The following is a 19,554-nucleotide window of genomic DNA, read 5'->3' on the forward strand; positions in this document are numbered from 1 at the left end:
TATAAAGTAAAAAACTGTTTTGTTTTTTAATAAATGCCTTTTTTTTTTTTTTTAAGAAAAAGGCAAAGCCCCTGCTGCTGTCTTTTCCGCTGCAGCGGTAAGGACTGAATGGGAGTACACAGCCTCCTGGGATACACACGTCACGATTCCCAGGAGGGTTGAGCTGCGCCTCCTGCGCATGCCCAATTTTTTTTTTTAAGATCTCATGCATGCACAGTGAGATCAGCACTTTTTTTTATTTTACAAATACAGTGGAATAGTCACCCGATCCATCGGGTGTTGTAGGCAGAAGAAGGAAGAAGAGCGAGGAAGATGGCACCCAGCACTTCCTCTGCGCCAGGACGAAGCAAGAAACTGGAAAGACGCTGAACCGTATGGAAGACATTATAAAGATATTAATATAATATTAACATTTCATTTTAAATTATATTTGAATGTTAAAACTTTGGACAGGTTCTGCTCACCACTGCCCCAATTTATCCTCTATGGGGCAGCCCCCTAGAGGGTAAATTGGGGCAGTGGTGAGCAGAACCAGTACTCATGGCCTCCAGCTGTCACATATGCAGACTCTGCAGACCAGCATTGCGGAGTTAGTGACCGAGCGGTTGGCAAGGTGCCAGACCTGTAGGGGTTGGCTCATTCCAAAAGCAGGTCAAGATCAACCTTTACCAGAATGATGGCAAGAAAAAAGTATGGAGAAGGCGTGGAACAGCTCATGATCCAAAGCATAGCACATGATCTGTAAAACATGGCGGAGGCAGTGTGATGGCTTGGGCGTGCATGGCTGCCATGGCACTGGGACACTAGTGTTTATCCATGATGTGACACAGGACAGAAGCAGCTGAATGAATTCTGAGGAGATCAGAGACATACTGTCTGCTCAAATCCAGCTAAATGCAGTCACATTGATTGGAGGCGTTTCATAATACAGATGGACAAGAACCCAAAACATACAGCCAAAGCAACCCAGGAGTTTATTAAAGCAAAGAAGTGGAAAATTCTTAAATGGCCAAGTCAGTCACCTGATCTGAACCCAAATGAGCATGTATTTCACTTGTTGAAGACTAAACTTCGGACAGAAAGGCCCACAAACAGCAACTGAAAGCCGCTGCAGTAAAGGCCTGGCAGAGAATTAAAAAGGAGAAAACCCAGCATCTGGTGATGTCCAGGAGTTCAAGACTACAGGCTGTCATTGCCAGCAAAGGGTTTTCAACCAAGTATTAGAAATTAACATTTTTTTTTTCAGCTTTTTATTTTGTCCAATTACTTTTGAGCCCCTGAAATGAAGTGATTGTGTAAAAAAGGCTTTAGTTCCTCACATTTGTATGCAATCTTTTTGTTCAACTCACTGAATTAAAGCTGAAAGTCTGCAGTTCAACTACATCTGAGTTGTTTCATTTAAAATAATTGTGGTAACGTACAGAAACAAAATTAGAAAAAAGTTGTCCCTATCCAAATATTTATGGACCTAACTGGATTTGCTCGCAGCCTCCAGGTCCCTGGGAGTCAGTGGTCTCTATGCAGAGCCCCTGCCACTTGCACCGCTACATGAAGAGAGGCTCCCATTGGTTTTGCTTTTTGCTGATTAGTTGGATCTGCTTCACTTTGGCAAGCACATAAAGTAAAATGGAAATACAAAAAGTCAAATTTGATTTTTTTTTTTTTTTACATTTTTGGTAAAATATTGCAGGATACCACACTAGTGTCTTGTTTTTCTCAATTTACGCTATAGCATTGGTTATAGGCTTAGTTTGGATGCAAACATTGCTTAGAAATCTTCTTTAAAACCCCAAAACACATGACTGGCACAACTTGTAAATTGGATCCAGATGCCTCAATCCCTGGACTGCTCCTGCTGTACTTGAAATAATATTTAGATTTAATAGCTCGGTTCTGGAACACACAGGGAGGTACCTGCACGGGTGAACTGAAGCCAGGTGACATCATTCATCAAGTATAACAAAGTAAAGTGAACTCATTCCTCCATGTGATCAAAACGTTGTCAGACAACTGCCATTGATCTCTGCCTAGTCTGAACCTGTGTGGCTGCCAGGAGCTCCATTAGGTAACTGGGATGACGCCAAGTAAGATTCATGAAGCCACAAAAATGTTAGTTGGAGCTCCAATGATTTTTAAGACATGTAAAAAAGATCTATGAAAACAAATGGGCCGTTTGAAGACAAAGTTGTTACTCTTTGAAACAACACCACCACCCAAATACCAGCGGACCCCCGGCAAACATTAGAAGAAAACAATCCTTCAGTATAGTTCCATTGCTTTGCATAAGCATTCTCCCCCTTTGGAATTTTTCACAGTTTCAAGTGTTAAAACCAGGAATTAAAATGGATTTAACTGGTATTTTCTTAACTGATCCACAGAGAATAGTCCAAGAGGAAAGAAATCAACATAGTTTCTTTATTCACATACAAAAAAAAAAAGAAAAACTGGAAAGCCTCGACTGGCTAAGGATTGACCCCTTTACTGTCCAACTTCCACACGGCTCTTGTGTAACCAGCTGATTTCAGACGTCAGTCACAACCCACAAAGACGATGATTTGCATTAAAAAAATGTGTCTTGTTATGAAAAAAAAAGTGCTAAAACCACTTAGTAAAAAAAAATGCAGCACGATTTAAAAGCACTGGGAGCACAGATGTTTTAGGGTAGATTCAGTCCTATGGCAGGACGAAACAATCCTGCATGGCTCCTGGCTGACACCTTGCAGCAGTAATGAACCTTTCACTGCCATGCCCATTCATTCCCTATAAGCAGGTAGACACCATGGGCCTGATTTTATAAAGCTCTTATTGAATGGTGAAGATAGACTATCATGAGTGGACCTGGGTGATCGAGTCAACCTGAAATGGATCTGGTCCAGGACTAAAAACATTTGCCAACTAATACCAAATGAATCTACTCCATGTTTGCTGGATCATCCAGGTTCTTTAATGATAGTCTATCTTCTCCAGTCTTGGAGAGCTTTGATAAATCAGGCCCTACAAATAGTGTATTCCCTGAGGCAGTGGTTCTCTTGTGTAGGGAATACAGTAACTGCACAGCAACCTTATCACCAGCCTGAACCTATCCTTAACGCCAAGGTTAGTTTACAAAAATAAAAAAAGTAAAGAGGTATACTGCCTTTCTTGGGCACTTTCCAAGAGTGTCAAATGCCCATGTCCCCCATGGTGGTTCCATACTCTGACCCCCTATGTCACCGCCGAGTCCATGATTTTTTTGTAAACCTGATCTCAATATAAATAAACCAGCAGGCCAATCGTAACTCAAAAAGGTGTAGAGATCCAGAGCTGAGATTGGGGAAGCTACCCCTATAACTCCACAAAGCTGGAATTTATCAAAGAGTAACAAGAAGTAACTTATATTGAATCCCAAATGGAGAACACTAAAAGGCATGAGAGACCTTACCAGTGGTGCAGATATTACCAGTGGTGAGTAAGATTTTGCCTGCAGAAAATAAACATTGCAAAAGACTCCAAAAATTAGCAGCTGTAGGTAGGAGGGCAAGTAGTTGGGGCAGTATGGTGTATGGTGTAGTTTTTGATGGGATTGCAGAGCCTTCAGGGATACTCACGTCCCTCATCCAGGAGGCTTCTGGCGGCTCCTTCTGCACATGCTCAAGATCAGGCACATAAGCCTTCTTTTTCCTACTTGGGCACTCTTTTTTTCCCCATTTACAGCAGCTACATCACCTGATCTCCCACCTACACAGAACAAAATTGGGTGACATAGGCAAAAGCCAGAAGACGAAGAACGAATATGGAGGCCCAGGCACGAAGGCAGATTACAGGATGGCACGGGACCCAATCTAGGTAAGATCTGGAAGGATCGAGGGATCCGCGGAGCTAAAGGTAATTGGATATTTTTTTCTTATGAGTTCCGGTTATTAATATGGGTTAGTTGAACTATTGTGTAAATCTTGCAGTGAACCATTGGTGGGACATTCATTCCTGAAGTGAACAAAGTATACACCAGTCTTAGGAGAATGTGTATGAGGTCTTGCAGCACAGGCAGAAGCTAAAGGATTATCGGCACAGAATGTAGACACTGCCACATGTTGTGGTTGGAGGGGCAACGGTTTAGAACAGGAGGAAAGGCAGTGCATGCAAATGTATCCTGCCTGAAGGATATCAGGTCTTTCATATCTGAATCCAAAGGGCTGATGCTAAAGAGACCCAAGGACGGGTGGAGCTCAGGTTCAGAAACTAATGTTAATATTTGCATAGATGAGCAATGGACATTCCCAAGGCACTAGGAATCTACATGCAAGCACCCTCTTAACAATCTCAGTAATTTATACAGGACAAATGCTTAAAGACATATCAATATTAAGGTGAGGTGGGGATGATTTCCTAGTGATGCATAGTCATACATACACACATATAGAATCCTTACAACGCCTCCATTCATTGCTAAATGTTTCTGGGACTGATGTACAGCAGAAAGACTTTTACGCCTCTGTCAGACAATCTGTGTATTTTTACTGTGGCAGCTCGCTGGGGGTTCCTGGCAAGGGGTACGGAATTGGAGCAGCACATAATTTATTGACGCACTTTTTAAGGTCACATGAACTAATAGTCAAATCCCATCACTCTTGAGCGCTAGACAAGGCGATAGAATATTAACAGACTTCTATTTGAGGCATTCTTTTATTTTTCTAACCCAATCCTAACTTGTTATAGACTGAAACACAAATTGTAAAGATGAGAAAGACAGAAATAGAAAAGACATCCTGCTGATTGCAGTTGGTATGAATGGAGTCATTTAGAAGAGAAAATTCAAATATTTAGGCGTATAATAAATAGATTTTAGAAAAAAACAAACTTGTATATTTATTAACGAGCCACCAACCAGTACATAAACACTGCACATATTGCCAGAACTTTAACATGATAAACTAGCCTACTCTGGGATCTAGAAAATGTAAGTACTGTATATACCTAAATATAAGCCCATCTGAATAAAAACCGAAAGAATTATTTTTACCTGTAAAAGGAAAATACTTTGACTCGAATATAAACCTAGGGTACAAAATGTGGTCACATTAAAACATTAATCTTGTGTTTCTCAACCAGGATTTCATGGAACCCTAGGGATCTTCCAGAGGTTGCTAGGGGGTTCCTTGAGCAATGTGCAATTTGTGTCTCTCCAGCCAGTTTAACGAACACCAATACACAGCTCAACAAAAAAAAAATTACTTGCCAAGGACTTTTCAATATATTTAGTGTATTTCAGGTCTGCTGAATCAAGAAATGACACCAGCTTCATTGAATTGGCTCTAATTCTTGTGATACAGGAATTAGAATAGACGATTTTACCAACAACAAACGTTAACAAAGCATATTATTATCAATCTATATTTACACTGATGTTTTGCATTTATTATATTAAATGTAGCATTATTTTCATGAAACTTTCATTTGCCTTCTTTTTATTCATACAATTTCTATTTTTTCAAAAATTTGAGTTTTTCAAGAAGAAGTTGTTTAAATTAATATATTTTGCTACATTTGTGGGGAATATTCTCAGCAAAAACATTACAGAATTTGTGAAACAAGGATATCTTGCAAATGTTGGTATTAAACTGGGGGACCAAGATAAGTATTGGGATTCCCATATGTTATGCAAAACTTGTGTAGAGTATCTACGTCAGTGGAAAATTAGAAAACTGAAACTTTTGAAATTTGGTGTACCTATGTTATGGGGAGAGCCAAAAATCATCATAATGATTGTTATTTTTGTGCTGTGAATGTAAAGGGTTTTAATCGTTACAAGAAAAACAAGTGAGGGTATCCTGATTTGGAATTAGCAAGATGACCTGTGCTGCATGGTGCTGATGTTCCCATACCAGTGTTCAGTACACTCCCTGATATTCCTGTATCTGACATGGAGGATATACAGGGTTTGGGGTGTAATCCAGGAGTTAGCAGTGGAAGTGAATATGAAGGAAGTGTTTCATCAAACCAGCAGTTCTCCCAAGAAGAGCTTAATGATTTAATACGTGACCTAAGCATCCGAAGCAAGCAAGCATCCGAACTTTTAGCATCCAGGCTAAAAAAAAAAAATTGTCTTAGACCAGAAGTTAAAATAACGGTTTATAGGACAAGAGAGGTGACACTCCTACTATATTTCAGTGAAGATGAAGACTTTGTGTACTGTTGTAACATCCTTGGACTACTAGGCCATATCGGAGTACCAGAATACAGAGCAGAAGACTGGCGGCTTTTCATAGACTGTTCCACTCCAAGTTTGAAATCTGTTTTACTGCATAATGGCAACTTCTATGCATCAATTCCAATTGGTCACTCATCAAAACATAAAGAAGATCATGAAAATATCAAAATGGTCTTACAAAAGCTATGCTATCATCAACATGAATGGTCCATATGTGTTGATTTAAAAATGGTGAACTTCGTACTTGGACAGCAAAGTGGATACACAAATAACCCATGTTTCATCTGCTTGTGGGATAGTAAAGCAAAGCAGGATTACTGGAAAAAAAAGTGACATGGCCTCCAAGGGAAAAAATAAAAAAAGATTCAGCGAACATCATTAACAAGCCAGTGGTTGACAAAGAAAAAATCATTCTCCCTCCACTACACATAAAGTTGGGATTAATGAAGCAATTTGTTAGAGCTCTGAACAAGGATAGTGATTGCTTCAAATACATTTGTAGATTCTTCCCTGGATTGAGTACTGAAAAATCAAAGCAGGAGTCTTTGATGGACCCTAGATTCTGAATCTGATAAATGATTCAAATTTCACAAGTTACATGACTAATACTGAAGCTTCTGCCCGGCACAGCTATGTCATGGCTGTCAGGAACTTCTTGGGTAACCATAAAGCACAAAATGATGAACTGGTACAAAACGTGCTCTTAAACTTAAAAAAAAAACAAAAAACGGGTGCTACTGTGAGCATAAAGGTAAACTATCTCCTGTCTCAAAAACTAGACCATATTTGGAATCTATGCATCAAACATAACCTAAAACGACTTTAATCTGTTTGGCAAGAAAATGTTTGTAGACCAGAGTAATCTTTATGGCTATCTGTAAGGGTTTTTTTTTTTCTTTGCACTGGCCAGGAATGCAAGAGGCTTTCACTGACCAACACACTAATATACTGTAAGCTTTTAATATAAAATTAAAAAAAGGGGTTTCCTGAGGACCTGAAAGTTTTTTCAATGGGTTCACTCATGTTCAAAGGTTTGAGAAAGGTTGTATTAATCAATTGAAATGCCAATAAAAAATGTGAATAAATGCATCAATGTCTCAGACAGCAAAAGTTTGTTACACACTTTACATAACAATATACTGCCATCTACTGATGTGACTTAAATATATCTTATTCTAATGGCATATTCAATTAAAAGAGTGTTGGTTTATGTGGGGGTAGCCATATTAATCTTTAAATATAATGCTGATCTTTGGCTTATCTTAATGTAAGCCTACTGGTCAGTTTATGGAATGGGTGTTAAAAAAAAAATGATTGGTTGCCAGATTTGCCAAATATGCCACTGTGGCTGTGATGTGGCAGGGGGATATGGCTGTGCTTAGGAATGAACTCTGTTGTGATTTAATTCTAGCACACAGCGAGCAAAAAGTAAAATGATATTAAGAAAAACAAAATGATACATGTAAATTTGTAATGTAAATTTGTAATTTTTAGTATTTTTGAGGATAGGTTCACTTTAAAATAGAATTTTTCACTTTACAAAACCATAGCGAAGCTTACCACAGCCGGGGCTACACAGAAATGTCTAGAGCCATTTGGCTACATCACACAAAGCCGCTGGAATGGGCAGAGAAGTAAAGCTCTATAAACATGGAGCCGTCCGACAGCCATCAGAGATTACTATTAACTATTTGTTAACAACGTGTGACAGCATTAGAGCCGGGTGTAAACTGCACATCACAGCCCGGGCGAGAGGCGCAAAGCACACCAGCAGTTCAGGGGAAGCGGGCGTGCTGGCACAAACACTTCCACAACAGATGGAAGCTGTGAATCAACCACATTACATAACTATCTATTTTATAATTATGTGGTACACCATTCGCATCCAAAGCCAGAAATTGGAAAACGTGGCCAAGACAAAAAACCCTCTCCGAATAATTTGTGCCTGAGGAACAGTGACATGTGACTAAGCTTCCAAGTTTTTGATGCGGATGCTAAAAGAGGTTTTCCACTTCAAAGAACTTCTGTCCAAGTATAAAAACATGAAATATGTTAAGGTGGATCTCTAGCTTTTAGTGAAGCTCCATGGTTAATTGCAGTATACAGGCCAGGGAGTTCTTTAAAAAACTATTTACCCAGAACTAAGAGGGTGGATATAGCTGGGTATTTAAAACTGTCACCCCCACAACTTCTTTTACCACTTTAAAATTAATTTAACATGGAGAAACCCCCTGAAATAACTTTCAGGTCTTGGGGAATCCCTTCTATAATTACTATCTCCACAGCTCACAGTACATTAGTGTGGTGGTCAGTGGGAAAAATTTCTCTTACATTGGTGGCCAATAGGAAGAATGCCACCCTACAGATAGCAAAAAAATCATTGGTGTCAGTAAAACTGGTCTAAGATTCATAAACTGCTCATTGCTTGAGGAACCCTTAGCAACCTCCGGAGGAACCCTAGGGTTACACAGAACCCTGGGTGAGAAACACTGCTTTAGGGGGTTTGAAGGGTTCTTGGATCTACACACGCTTACATAAAATTTCACTCTTCCTGCGGAGTTTTGTGCGAAACAGAATCATCAAACAACTGGTATACACCAAATGTTTTGGTAAATGGATGGTAAATCGGCAAGGGTATGAAAAAATAAGCTGGGCTACGTACACATGCTGGATAATGGTCACCCAAGAATACATTACTGTGATTGTGAGGAGTGAAAATCTAGCATGTGTAAAGCGGTGCCAAAAATTTGTTTAGCGGTCCACCGTGATGATCACTTGACAGCTGACCAGGGATGACCACTGTCTTATATCAAATGGAGGGAGACAGTGGGTACCTCCCGCTCATCCTCCCCTCTTGATAAGTGTACAGTGTGCCACAAAAGAAAACAGAAATTTTACTGCTGGAGGAATTCCCAAGGGTCATCCACACATTAGATAAATGTTGCTGATAACAAACAATGTCTGAAAGGTGCCCCATCATCGATCTATAATCATTTATGAAATGTCTGATCATCATAGCTGATTCGTTCATCTGATGGTTTTTTGTTATCTAACGTGTTTACAGTTAGTGAACGATCGGGTGCTAAAGATGTGATTTTGTCGGACGTAGCGTCACTGCTGACTGCCGGCCTAATGTCCAACTAGTCACATTTGCTGTCTGCAGAGTCATAGAGAATACAAGTTTTTTCTCTTTTCTGTTTTGTAGGAAATAGTAAAAATTCCAGGTCCCTTCTCTATTCTCAACCCTTCAGTTCAAAACAGGAGGTGATAAATTCTAAAGATTATAATAGAGTAGACCTCTATGACTGTGACAACTCAAAATTCTGGATAAGGTGACTCTGGGGAATACAAACATGAATAAAAACCTAGATGAGGTTTTCAACCATATCATGCATGCATGGAGTTTGCAGGTTCTCCCCATGTTTGCTTTCCTCCAGGTACTCCGGTTTCCTCCCACATTCCAAAAACATGCAGTTAGGTTATTTGGCTTCCCCTTAGACTGTGATAATGACATATGACTATGATAGGGGCATTAGATTGTGAGACCCTTTGAGGGACAGTTAGTGACTATGGACTTAAAGAGCTGCGTAATATGTTGGCGCTATATAAATACTGTGTAATAATAATAACCATGCATTTCTTCATATATCCAAAAAATACCAGTTGATCGGCCAGAAACATGCTCAACTTCTGTTACGGAATGACAACACACAACATTGTTGTGGACAGAACGTTGTCAGCCCTCCCAGTTTTTTTTTTTTGCCAAACTACTCAACCACTCCCACTCTCTAGGAGGGCCATTTACTATCCCTGGGATAACACAGGAAGTGAGGGAATTTTGACATGATCAACAGGTATTTTTTGAACATATAACACAATGCTAATAATTGTATATTTAACAGGGCAAAAGGAAGCAACTAAAAGAAGTGTAATGTTTGGGATTACATAGAAACATTGCCTGTGCATAAAGGAATCAACAAAGTTTACAGCCTTGGGACTCTGGACTTTCCTGCTTGTAATGTTCACAACAGCCAGGAACAAGACATAGCTACATAGTTAGTTTGATTGAAAAAAGACATTAGTTCATCAAGTTCAACCACTAGGGAAATAAACATATCCCAGATAAAAAACCTATAGACATAGTTGATTCAGAGTAGGGGTGTCAAACTCAAATACACAGAGGGTTTGAATTACAAACCAAGTCGGGGGCAAAACTTGAAATTTATTTAAAAAATTGAGGAAATTTACTACTTCATCCATAACTAACAAAAACAAACCCCTCTACACACACTTTAGGGTTGAAAAGACTAATTTCCATCTATCTATGCAGGCTGTGTATTGTTCATCCTCCCACATCACAAGTTTGTGTGACACTAAATATTACACTATGCAGTCTCTAATGGATTGAAACAAACACAATGCCCCTGGTAGTCAGGCACCATGTGATCATTGCCTAGGCTTTGTGACACATGATGGGTGTACAGGAATAATGTCTATGTATTGCATGTATTGAAAATAATGATGTGAGGTGGTAACTCGGGCGGGCTAGATGTAGTTCATTTTCGGAATTCTTTGGAGAAGCCAAAAAAAAATGGATCTTGAGGGCCAGACTTGGCCCGCAGGCCAGATTTTGACAGACAGCCCTGATCCAAAAGAAGAAAAAATAAACCCGTGGTTCACGTTGTTCGCACAGAGGAATAAAATTCCTTCCTAATCCCATAAGGCAATCAGATGTCTCCTGGATCAACAAGACATCAAAAAGAACTCTGCTGATAGTTCCTAGTCAGATGGCCCCCAAGGGCTGGAGGTAAAGAGTTTATTATAAAATGTCTAAATACAAAGAAAGTAAATGCTTACCCTCCCCTGAGGAGCCAGATAGATCTATCACTACATACACTCTTCCTTCTGGTTCCAAGTCAATCTGTAAATGAGACAAAAATAGAGAAAAGTATGTCAATTATAATGGTTTAAAACTGGTGATATTACAGAAAATTTGCAAAGCTGTCATATATTGAGCATATGAGTATTATGTTACAGCCTGTCCTTTTTTCAATGCATTTCACATTAAAGAGGTCCTGTCAATGACATCTACATTGAAACATCCTCAGAATGTCACAATTAAAATTCTAAATAACCTTCTACTATTGTTAAAAAGCAGTCCTTTGACTGGACTAAAACTCATCTGTCTGTTATCTGGCCACAATACTTAGTATACATGCATGTCATGAAAAAATATATCCCATGCCAAGTCTGCAATCATTTAAACAGGAATATTTCAGGCACCAAGTGAAAGTGAAAGCAGCCAATGATCTACTAATATTCTGCAGGGAGACACCTGTACTAAAAATCAGAAAGTTCCCTCTGCTTTGTTTAGTCTGAGCTCTTGGTGATCCTTTGCAGCCATAATTCATAGGGAACCCTATGGGATTACTGGGAGTCCAACCGGTTCTGTGCAACATCCAGGACAGACTGGTGGTGGGGGAATTCAACCACAGTCAGGTTTTTGTTAATTTGTGAGTCCCAATTGGGGAGATTTTCCTTCACTTTCAGAATGATTGGTTTCAGATAAAACAAGAACGAAGGGTCAACATCTTAAAGGGGCACAGACAAAAGTAGAAACATTTTGGCCGGAGAGCTTTAGAAATACTGGAACCATTCTAATGATACCCGGGGGTTGGGTATTGGGGTTTTTCATGAGCAGCTGGTGACCCTACAAGCCCCAGAATATACCTCAAGTTCCAATTTCACATTGGGACCCCCCCCATTGACTGGTCTACATCTGAAAATGAAATAGAACCTATTATATAAAAAATGATAGGATATTCTTTGTATTGTATTTATGGCTTTTCCATCATGTAAACTTGTTTAACCTTAGCTATTCCAAAGTGAAAGTTTAGTATCAAATTGTTAAGATCATAGCACACTATGAATATGTGCTGGCCCTTTAAGATGAACATTGTCCTCGATCCTGCATTGGAAAAGCCATTAAACACACAATTCGGAAACAATCTGAAGCACTTGTCATAACAGTGGAAATAGTGGGGAATATGTAAGATCTGTGGCATCCCTGCTGTTTCCATGATGTATCACAGTGTCTGTATGAATGGTGATTTCCGGCATTTGCAGGCATTCCAGCTACACAAACCAGGACACATAGTTCAGCTATGCAGCTTAAGGTAATGTTAAAGGGAAACTCCCAGCAAATATGAAACAATGTAATCCAGGTAAAGAATCGAATACACCTCTATCAAGTTTGTTTGTTACCTGCTGGGGAAATCCTCTTTCTTTATTGGGATTAAAATTGAAGGAAATTCAAAATTTGTGGTGATCACCATAACAAGATAAAAATCTTCTAGTGGTGACATGTTCTTGTGAGAACTGTCTATGGGGCGTTTTACCTTTTTGAGTAGAAATATGTGATTCTGCTTAGGTCATGGTTGGCCGAATCCACTTTCAGACAAATGTGGGCCAATAACTACCAGTTGTGAGCACATTGTTAGGGTACAGCAGGCAATGATCCAGTGCGAAAGCTACAATGGGCTCAAAGCCGACATGGCCAACCCTTAACTTGGGATATATTTGGACCCACTGTTACAGTACATAGAAGGCTTTGTATGTATGTAAGGCTTTTTGCATACATTTGCAAAAAAAGCCCCAAGGCTCAAGTTCAAACAGAACCCATGGTGAGTGCAAACTCAAACCCCCTTATCCCACTTTCGGATTTACAAAGGAGAGATTTACAGTTAAGCTACACACTTCCATGTCGTTGGAAACGTACGACTAACGTCCGATTATCGTTAACAAAAAAGGTGCACAACGACTGACCAACAACGCCGATGAACGAGGATCATCGCTTGAAATGAACAATCGTCCTGTCGGATCTAATTGAGTGACGATCGTTCCCGATCTATCGTGTGTACAGTGGTTCAGTGATCGTGCATGTTTCTGCAATAAACTTTCTCCTTTACATGTCACTTCCTGCATCGTTCAAACGATCGTATCTAGCGTGTGTACACTATTGGTGGATTATATTTGAACAATCATATCGTTACAGCATGTACGGAATTGTGCGCAATACGATCGTTCAAATATAATCGTGCATAATCGCTGATCGGTTGTAATCATTTGTTTTCTAACGATAATTATTGGAAGTGTGTACCTAGCTTAACTTCCTATTGTGTCTCTAGGAAAATCTCTCAAATAGGAAACAAATGTAAAACAATAATAGCTTGACAGGGGTTTACAGGGCCACCATCAAAAATTTCCTGGGCCCCATATTAGGTAAACTTCCTGGCCCTCATTACTCAATGTCAAAAGGTTCCAGTGATGCATAAGCTCTTTTGATTGGGGCCCGATACAAAAGTACCCCTCTCCCCGAATGGCAGATCTGGGGGTTTTAACTGCTGTAATAAGGGGACCTTGCTTTTTTAATACAATCTCTCCTTAACTGCATTGTATTTAAAAACTAGGTCAGTGATATCTGGATCACAAGGCTGGCCGAGTTCTATTTCCTCTGGCATTGGATAGAATTGAAATATTCAACTATTTAGAGATTTTCTTGGATTTGAACTCCAGTTTTTAGGAAATATAAAACTCTTTTTAAAGAATTAAATGGATATTTGTCCAGATGGCAGATTCTACAGAAGATTATTACTTTTTCTACTGAGCAGCCTTGGTCATCTTTCTCATACTGTTCAGATCTAACTTTATATAAGAACCAAAAACATTTCTAATGATGGGAATGCTTGACCCATTAAACATAGTCAGGTATTTTTGTTTCAGACTCAGAAGGGGTGGGGGGGAGGGGCTGCTAATAGACAAATTATAGATCTCATATTACCCAATATATTTAAAAAGAGCACATCACATTCAAAAAATTTCACATACCCCAATTATAAACCCCAATGTATGACTATTAAAGCAGCACTAATATAAATTCTCCAAGTTTAACCACCAGAAGCTGCAAATACAGGTTTTGTCTGCAGCACCATCTGCTGGTCATGTCTGGTAAAGCAGGAAAAAATTAAAAATAATAATTTAGGTTTAGACCTGCCTTGGGATCAAGCAATCCTGCGTTACTTCTAGAGACTGCCAACAGCCAGCTACTCGGTCACACAAATGGCAGCCCTGTACATAAATGCTCAGCGTCTGCAGATTTGACAGTGGACAATAGTGACTGGTACTGAACAGCTTTCTACTGTCCCCCATTCATTCTTTATGGGGTTGTCGTGGGTGGAAGCTACTTGTAGGGTCTATTCAGTGGCAGTGGTTCACTGGCATGGGAAAGCAGTACCTGCACAGCAACCTTATTGTCAGTGTGAACATTAGTTTTTTATATGAATCAATTTTAGATCAAAGGGAACTGTAAATTGCACGTAATAGGGGAAATCCCATTTACCTTTTTTTTTTTATTTGCTTGTATATTTTAATTTGCAAGTCAACCAGTTTTACAGTTACAATGTTATGCTGCAATTCTTCCATCCCACCTGCAGGTGTTGCAGTTTTCCTTTACGCTCTCTGTATTATAAAAGCAGCAAAGCAAAATTGCGCTGCTGCAGAAATGTTCAATTTGTTTTTTTTGCAGAGAAACAGTTAATATTGTAATAAAAGCTTCTGAAAAACATCCCTGCTTGAAGCCAAGCTGGCGCTTAGATGTTTTTTTTTCAGTTTTACAGCAAAAGCTAATCATAATCCTCTGAAGAAAAGTGACTTATTTTAATTGTTAATAATAGATTGCTTTTAAACGCCATTAATTTCGGAGATACAGCAGAGGCTGCAGCTGCTCCAGAAACCGCACGGGTTCAGATTTCAGCCATCGCTTCCACCCAAGTGGAAAAATCGAGAGGGAGAGATACATAATCGAGATTACAGTGAAGAATAATAGGAGGGTCTGCTGACGGCTGTATGTCAGATGAATTACAGAAAATTAAAATCTAGGCTTGATGAAGAGGACTGTCATGGAGGATTGGTATATTGACTGCTTCACAACCCAAATTGCCTCCATGAAACTTTTCATTTTCATTGTATTTAGTAGAATATCAATATGAATTTATGTTTTTTTTTCTTTCAGTAACACATTTGATGTCATTGATGGTTCACTTTTATAGCTTTACCTAAAGTGAACCTTTCACATACCCAGGAAATTCAACCTGAGAACTGAGCACCTGATGAAAAATGCACAAGCAAAGGTTACCGTCCGTGAAAGCTGCATGTTAAGACATTTATTAGAATCAGAGATATAGGCCGCAGAAAGTCCTAAAATAATTTTTTTTCTGATGGGTTTGGCCCTGTTAACTGTAATCCAACTCTATCTAACTCTATTAAAGCTCACCAAGGCTGGAGAGGATACACTTTCATCTGTGAAGCTGGGTGATCCAGCAAACCTGGAATGGATCTGATTTAGGATTCAAAACATTTGCCAGCAAATATTAAATGACTTTGCCTGGAAATCCGTTCCAGGTTTGCTGGATCATCCAGCTTCATTGATGAACGTGTATCCTCTCCAGCCTTGGGGAGCTTTAATAAAGTTAGATAGAGTTGGATCAGCGTTAACAGGGCCAAACCCATCAGAAAAAGACTTGCAAGGCTTTAATAATTCAGGGCCATTGTATTTCATTATAGGACCAATAGATAGGTATGGGAAGCAAAAATTAGCTGATCAAGCAAGATTGAAAAGCTGAGAACTTCAGCTACCAATATCAATGAACCAAGTGGATTACACATGATGAATATTTGGTTTATGTTCTTGGCCCGGGCCCTGTGATAGACAGTAAAGGAAAAGAAGCAGCAGATCAATGCTGCTGTATTCTATCAGTATGCTTCTTGTCAGCACATGAGCACTGCAGCACAACTGATTGGCTCTTTGTGATACTTCTACTTCTTCCTATCTACTGCACAAGGACTGCAACAGGCTGATACCAAATCCAATGATTATCTATTTACAGTATATTGGTTGCTTTAAAAATATAAATATTGGTTTATGATGTACACATACAAAATAAATGACAAAACATCTACAACTGCCGGAATAAACAGGCAGTATTGGTAAAGGGCATGCAATACGGTATTTGCGATCAACCTTCTTGCCTTTCACAGAGAAGCATTGAAGATTTTAAAATGTAACATTCTGTGTAATACATTTGTTTGTCTGTGCTTGTTCTTTGATACAAATATTCTAATTTGGGCTTTGATTTAAAAAAAAAAATTACAATAGGTTTTTACTAATGGAGAGAAAGTGCCCTATCAAATCAATACTTCCTTTTGGCATTTTTCCATGGTCAAATACCATGCTGAGCACTGAAAGCATTGAAATAGATTTTTTGTACTTTGTAACAATGAATTAGGAAATGAATATAAATGTAGCCTGCACATGTATCCTGTGATGGGTTTAGGATATATATATCCTAATATCCTAAACACGTCATAAGAGACATGTACAAGCTTCATACACTGCATGGCCAAAAAAGTCCCCTAGCCTCTGGGGGCAGTGTTATCATCTGGGGTGGCTTCAGTTGGTCAGATCCGGGTTTAGCAACTTTAAGTGCCCAAAAATGAGGTCAGCTTACTACCTTAATGTACTGGATGACCAGGCTTTTCCTTTATTGGATCTTCTGATGTCATGGGAATGTTCCAAAATAACAATGTCAGGATTCATCCGGTTTAAATTGTTAAAGAGAAGTTCAGGGAGAATGAGATATCATTTGCACACATGGACTGGCAGAGTCTGGAGCTTAACCCCATTGAGAATCTTTGGGATGTCCTGGAGAAGACTTTACACAGAGATCCAACTCTTCCATCATCAATACAAGATGGAAAAATGAATGGTAATAAATGTGAGATTGCATTCACTTAACAAAATGATGAATGATGCTGTAATCAAAGGCAGTACAATGAAATATTAGAGTGCCTTTTTCGGACAGTGGTGTATATTAGTTACCTGGTCATTATGCAAACTCAATATAATCCCAGGACAAATTTCCTGATGGAAACAATAGTAGACGAAGGCTTCATAAAATATTTTGAAGGGACTTCACAAGTCCAGGGTGACAGAGCAGGAGCACAAGTGGGATAGAGAGAGAAAGTAGTCTGACTTTCCCATCATTATCATCAATACAAGATCCTGGCAAAAAAACAAATACAATGCTGCCTGGAAATAAATGTGACATTGCGTACAATTAATACCATGATGACCATAACCAAAGAAAGTCTAAGGAACTAATAGAGTGTGACTTTTTTTGGGGACCGGCAGTATACCAGGAAGGGGTTATCCAATGTCTTTCATACAAGGATATGTATGTATTGGTTTAATAAAAACTGCAAATGTAAAACGATTGAAAACACTAAATTATTACATTATTATTTTAACGCTTTTATGAGATTTTAGTGATTAGGGTCACATTTACATTATTAAAGTCTCTAAATTTCACTATTAGGCTGTGTGATTCACGCGCCAGCCCCGGTACAGCTTATGAGATACATAACAGCATCTCTGGAGAGAATGCGTTCATCTGATACAGCTTTTCAAATACTTTCTGAATTGCATCATCTTCCTAATACACCCGAGTGCTCCACTCCCTGCTGTTGCGATGGTAACGTAAACATAATATATTACATGGAAGGTTGAAGATAATTTTCTGATTTGAGAAGAAAGAATGACAGGGCAGAATGGTGAATTTAATAAGGAGGAACATGCAGAATGGAAATTGTGCTTGAAAAGCAACGACCCAGCCATCCATACAACACGGCAGATGTGCTGGGACAGGCGGCCCCCATGGTTTCCTCTATACAAAGATTTATAACACAACTTTCACTTCTGTTATTCTAAACTTTTAGGATGGCCCATACTGCACCTAATTAAGCAGTCTTTAAAGCAAAATTACAGGCTAACCATTAAATATGCATATCTTATACATTATCATTATTAATAATATTAATAAACAGTATTTGTATAGCACCAACATATTACACAGCGCTGTACAGTAAATAGGGGTTGCAAATGACAGATACAGACCGTGACACAGAAGGAGGAGTGGACCTTGCCCAAAGGAGCTTACAATCTAAGAAGCTGGGAAAGTAGCACACAATAGAAGAATTTTATCTGCCAGATAATTTGTATATTTGTCTATCCATTCCTAAGATTATTATAGTCCTGCTAGCCTGGTGACCTGGCTTTTCTCTCCTGCATGTAGGCAATACAACCAAATCTTGCCCTGTCCCTTTTTGTTTTTGAATAAGAAAAGAAAATTAGCAGGTTGGTCAATTATCAGTCATACTGATCTCTCATTCTAGGAGAATGTACTTCCATTGCATTACATCTACAGCCTGCCTTTAAACATCTGGCCGGTATTGATGGGAGCCTAAAGCAGTATTTCTCCTGCAAAGCTATTCCCATCAATGTGTTGCAGGATTGCTAATGTAGCTTTATGTTACCATTTAAGTATAGGTCCAATAATAAGGTGAGACACTCTTGTGAATGTACAAATGCACCCTCACCCCTTCTCCTTTATTACTCTTTTTACTCTCTCCCATTGTAAATAACAAGTTCAGCAGTGACAATGTTCAGACCAACAGACTTTAGGAAAAGATTGAAAATTTAATTGACATTTAATTGAAAGGTTTATAACTTTGTTATATGTTTAGACAAATATTGGTCAATTTACTGTTCTTTGTACTATAACATATACTTCATAATATACTATATTGCATATCCTCTGTATGTTTGCATACATTTTTTAAAAATGATAAAATAAAGTATGTTTTTTACAATATCCTATAGTGGATATATGAAATGATATTTAATTATAGATATGCCGGATTTAATTAGGTGGTGCTTAGTTCCGCATGATAAAAGTAAAAGAACTATTGACAAGTTATTTTGGCCATGTAAGATGAGGACAATAAGCTTGCTCCCTTCACAGAAGCAAATATTCACCTGAAAGTTATTTTCTCAATGCAGTAATAATCTGCAAACAGAAAAGAAAATACTTCCACAAATGGAAGAGCATTTGACTCATTTGATATGACAGCAAAGGGCCATTTGACCGGCGCTTTCACATTTGGTAAAGTCTATAAGATATAACCTGAACCCTTTACAGCCTACTCATGGTGGCTTCTTCTGGTCACAGTTACTAAACCGGGTTTGGAGGTAATGATATTAAGATAAGCAGGTTATACTTGGAAGAAAAGATGAATGTAAACCTGTTGCTTTGCTCTGCATGGGCAAAGTACAGCCCCACCTGTGCCTTTAAGAAGATCAGCTACAATTGCACTTAAAGGTTCTATTTTTATTTCTTTGTATAAAATCTCTTTTGATGGCACAGAACGGAAAGGCATTAACCTCTAAGGGTTCCACTGAACTGTTATTAGAC

The 19,554-nt window shown here is 38.8% G+C and overlaps 1 protein-coding gene across 2 annotated transcripts in view; it reads right to left on the reverse strand.

Moving 5' to 3' along the window:
• The window catches only part of PRKCE (protein kinase C epsilon), a 211,880-nt gene that overhangs the window by 119,282 nt on the left and 73,044 nt on the right, over positions 1-19,554 (reverse strand). For both annotated transcript variants that reach the window (XM_072409767.1, XM_072409766.1), the window contains exon 2: positions 11,045-11,108. In XM_072409767.1, the coding sequence (XP_072265868.1) occupies positions 11,045-11,108 (64 nt within the window). The remainder of the gene's footprint in view (positions 1-11,044; positions 11,109-19,554) is intronic.

The sequence above is a fragment of the Pyxicephalus adspersus genome, chromosome 4 (genome assembly GCF_032062135.1).
Source record: "Pyxicephalus adspersus chromosome 4, UCB_Pads_2.0, whole genome shotgun sequence".
NCBI lineage: Eukaryota > Metazoa > Chordata > Amphibia > Anura > Pyxicephalidae > Pyxicephalus > Pyxicephalus adspersus.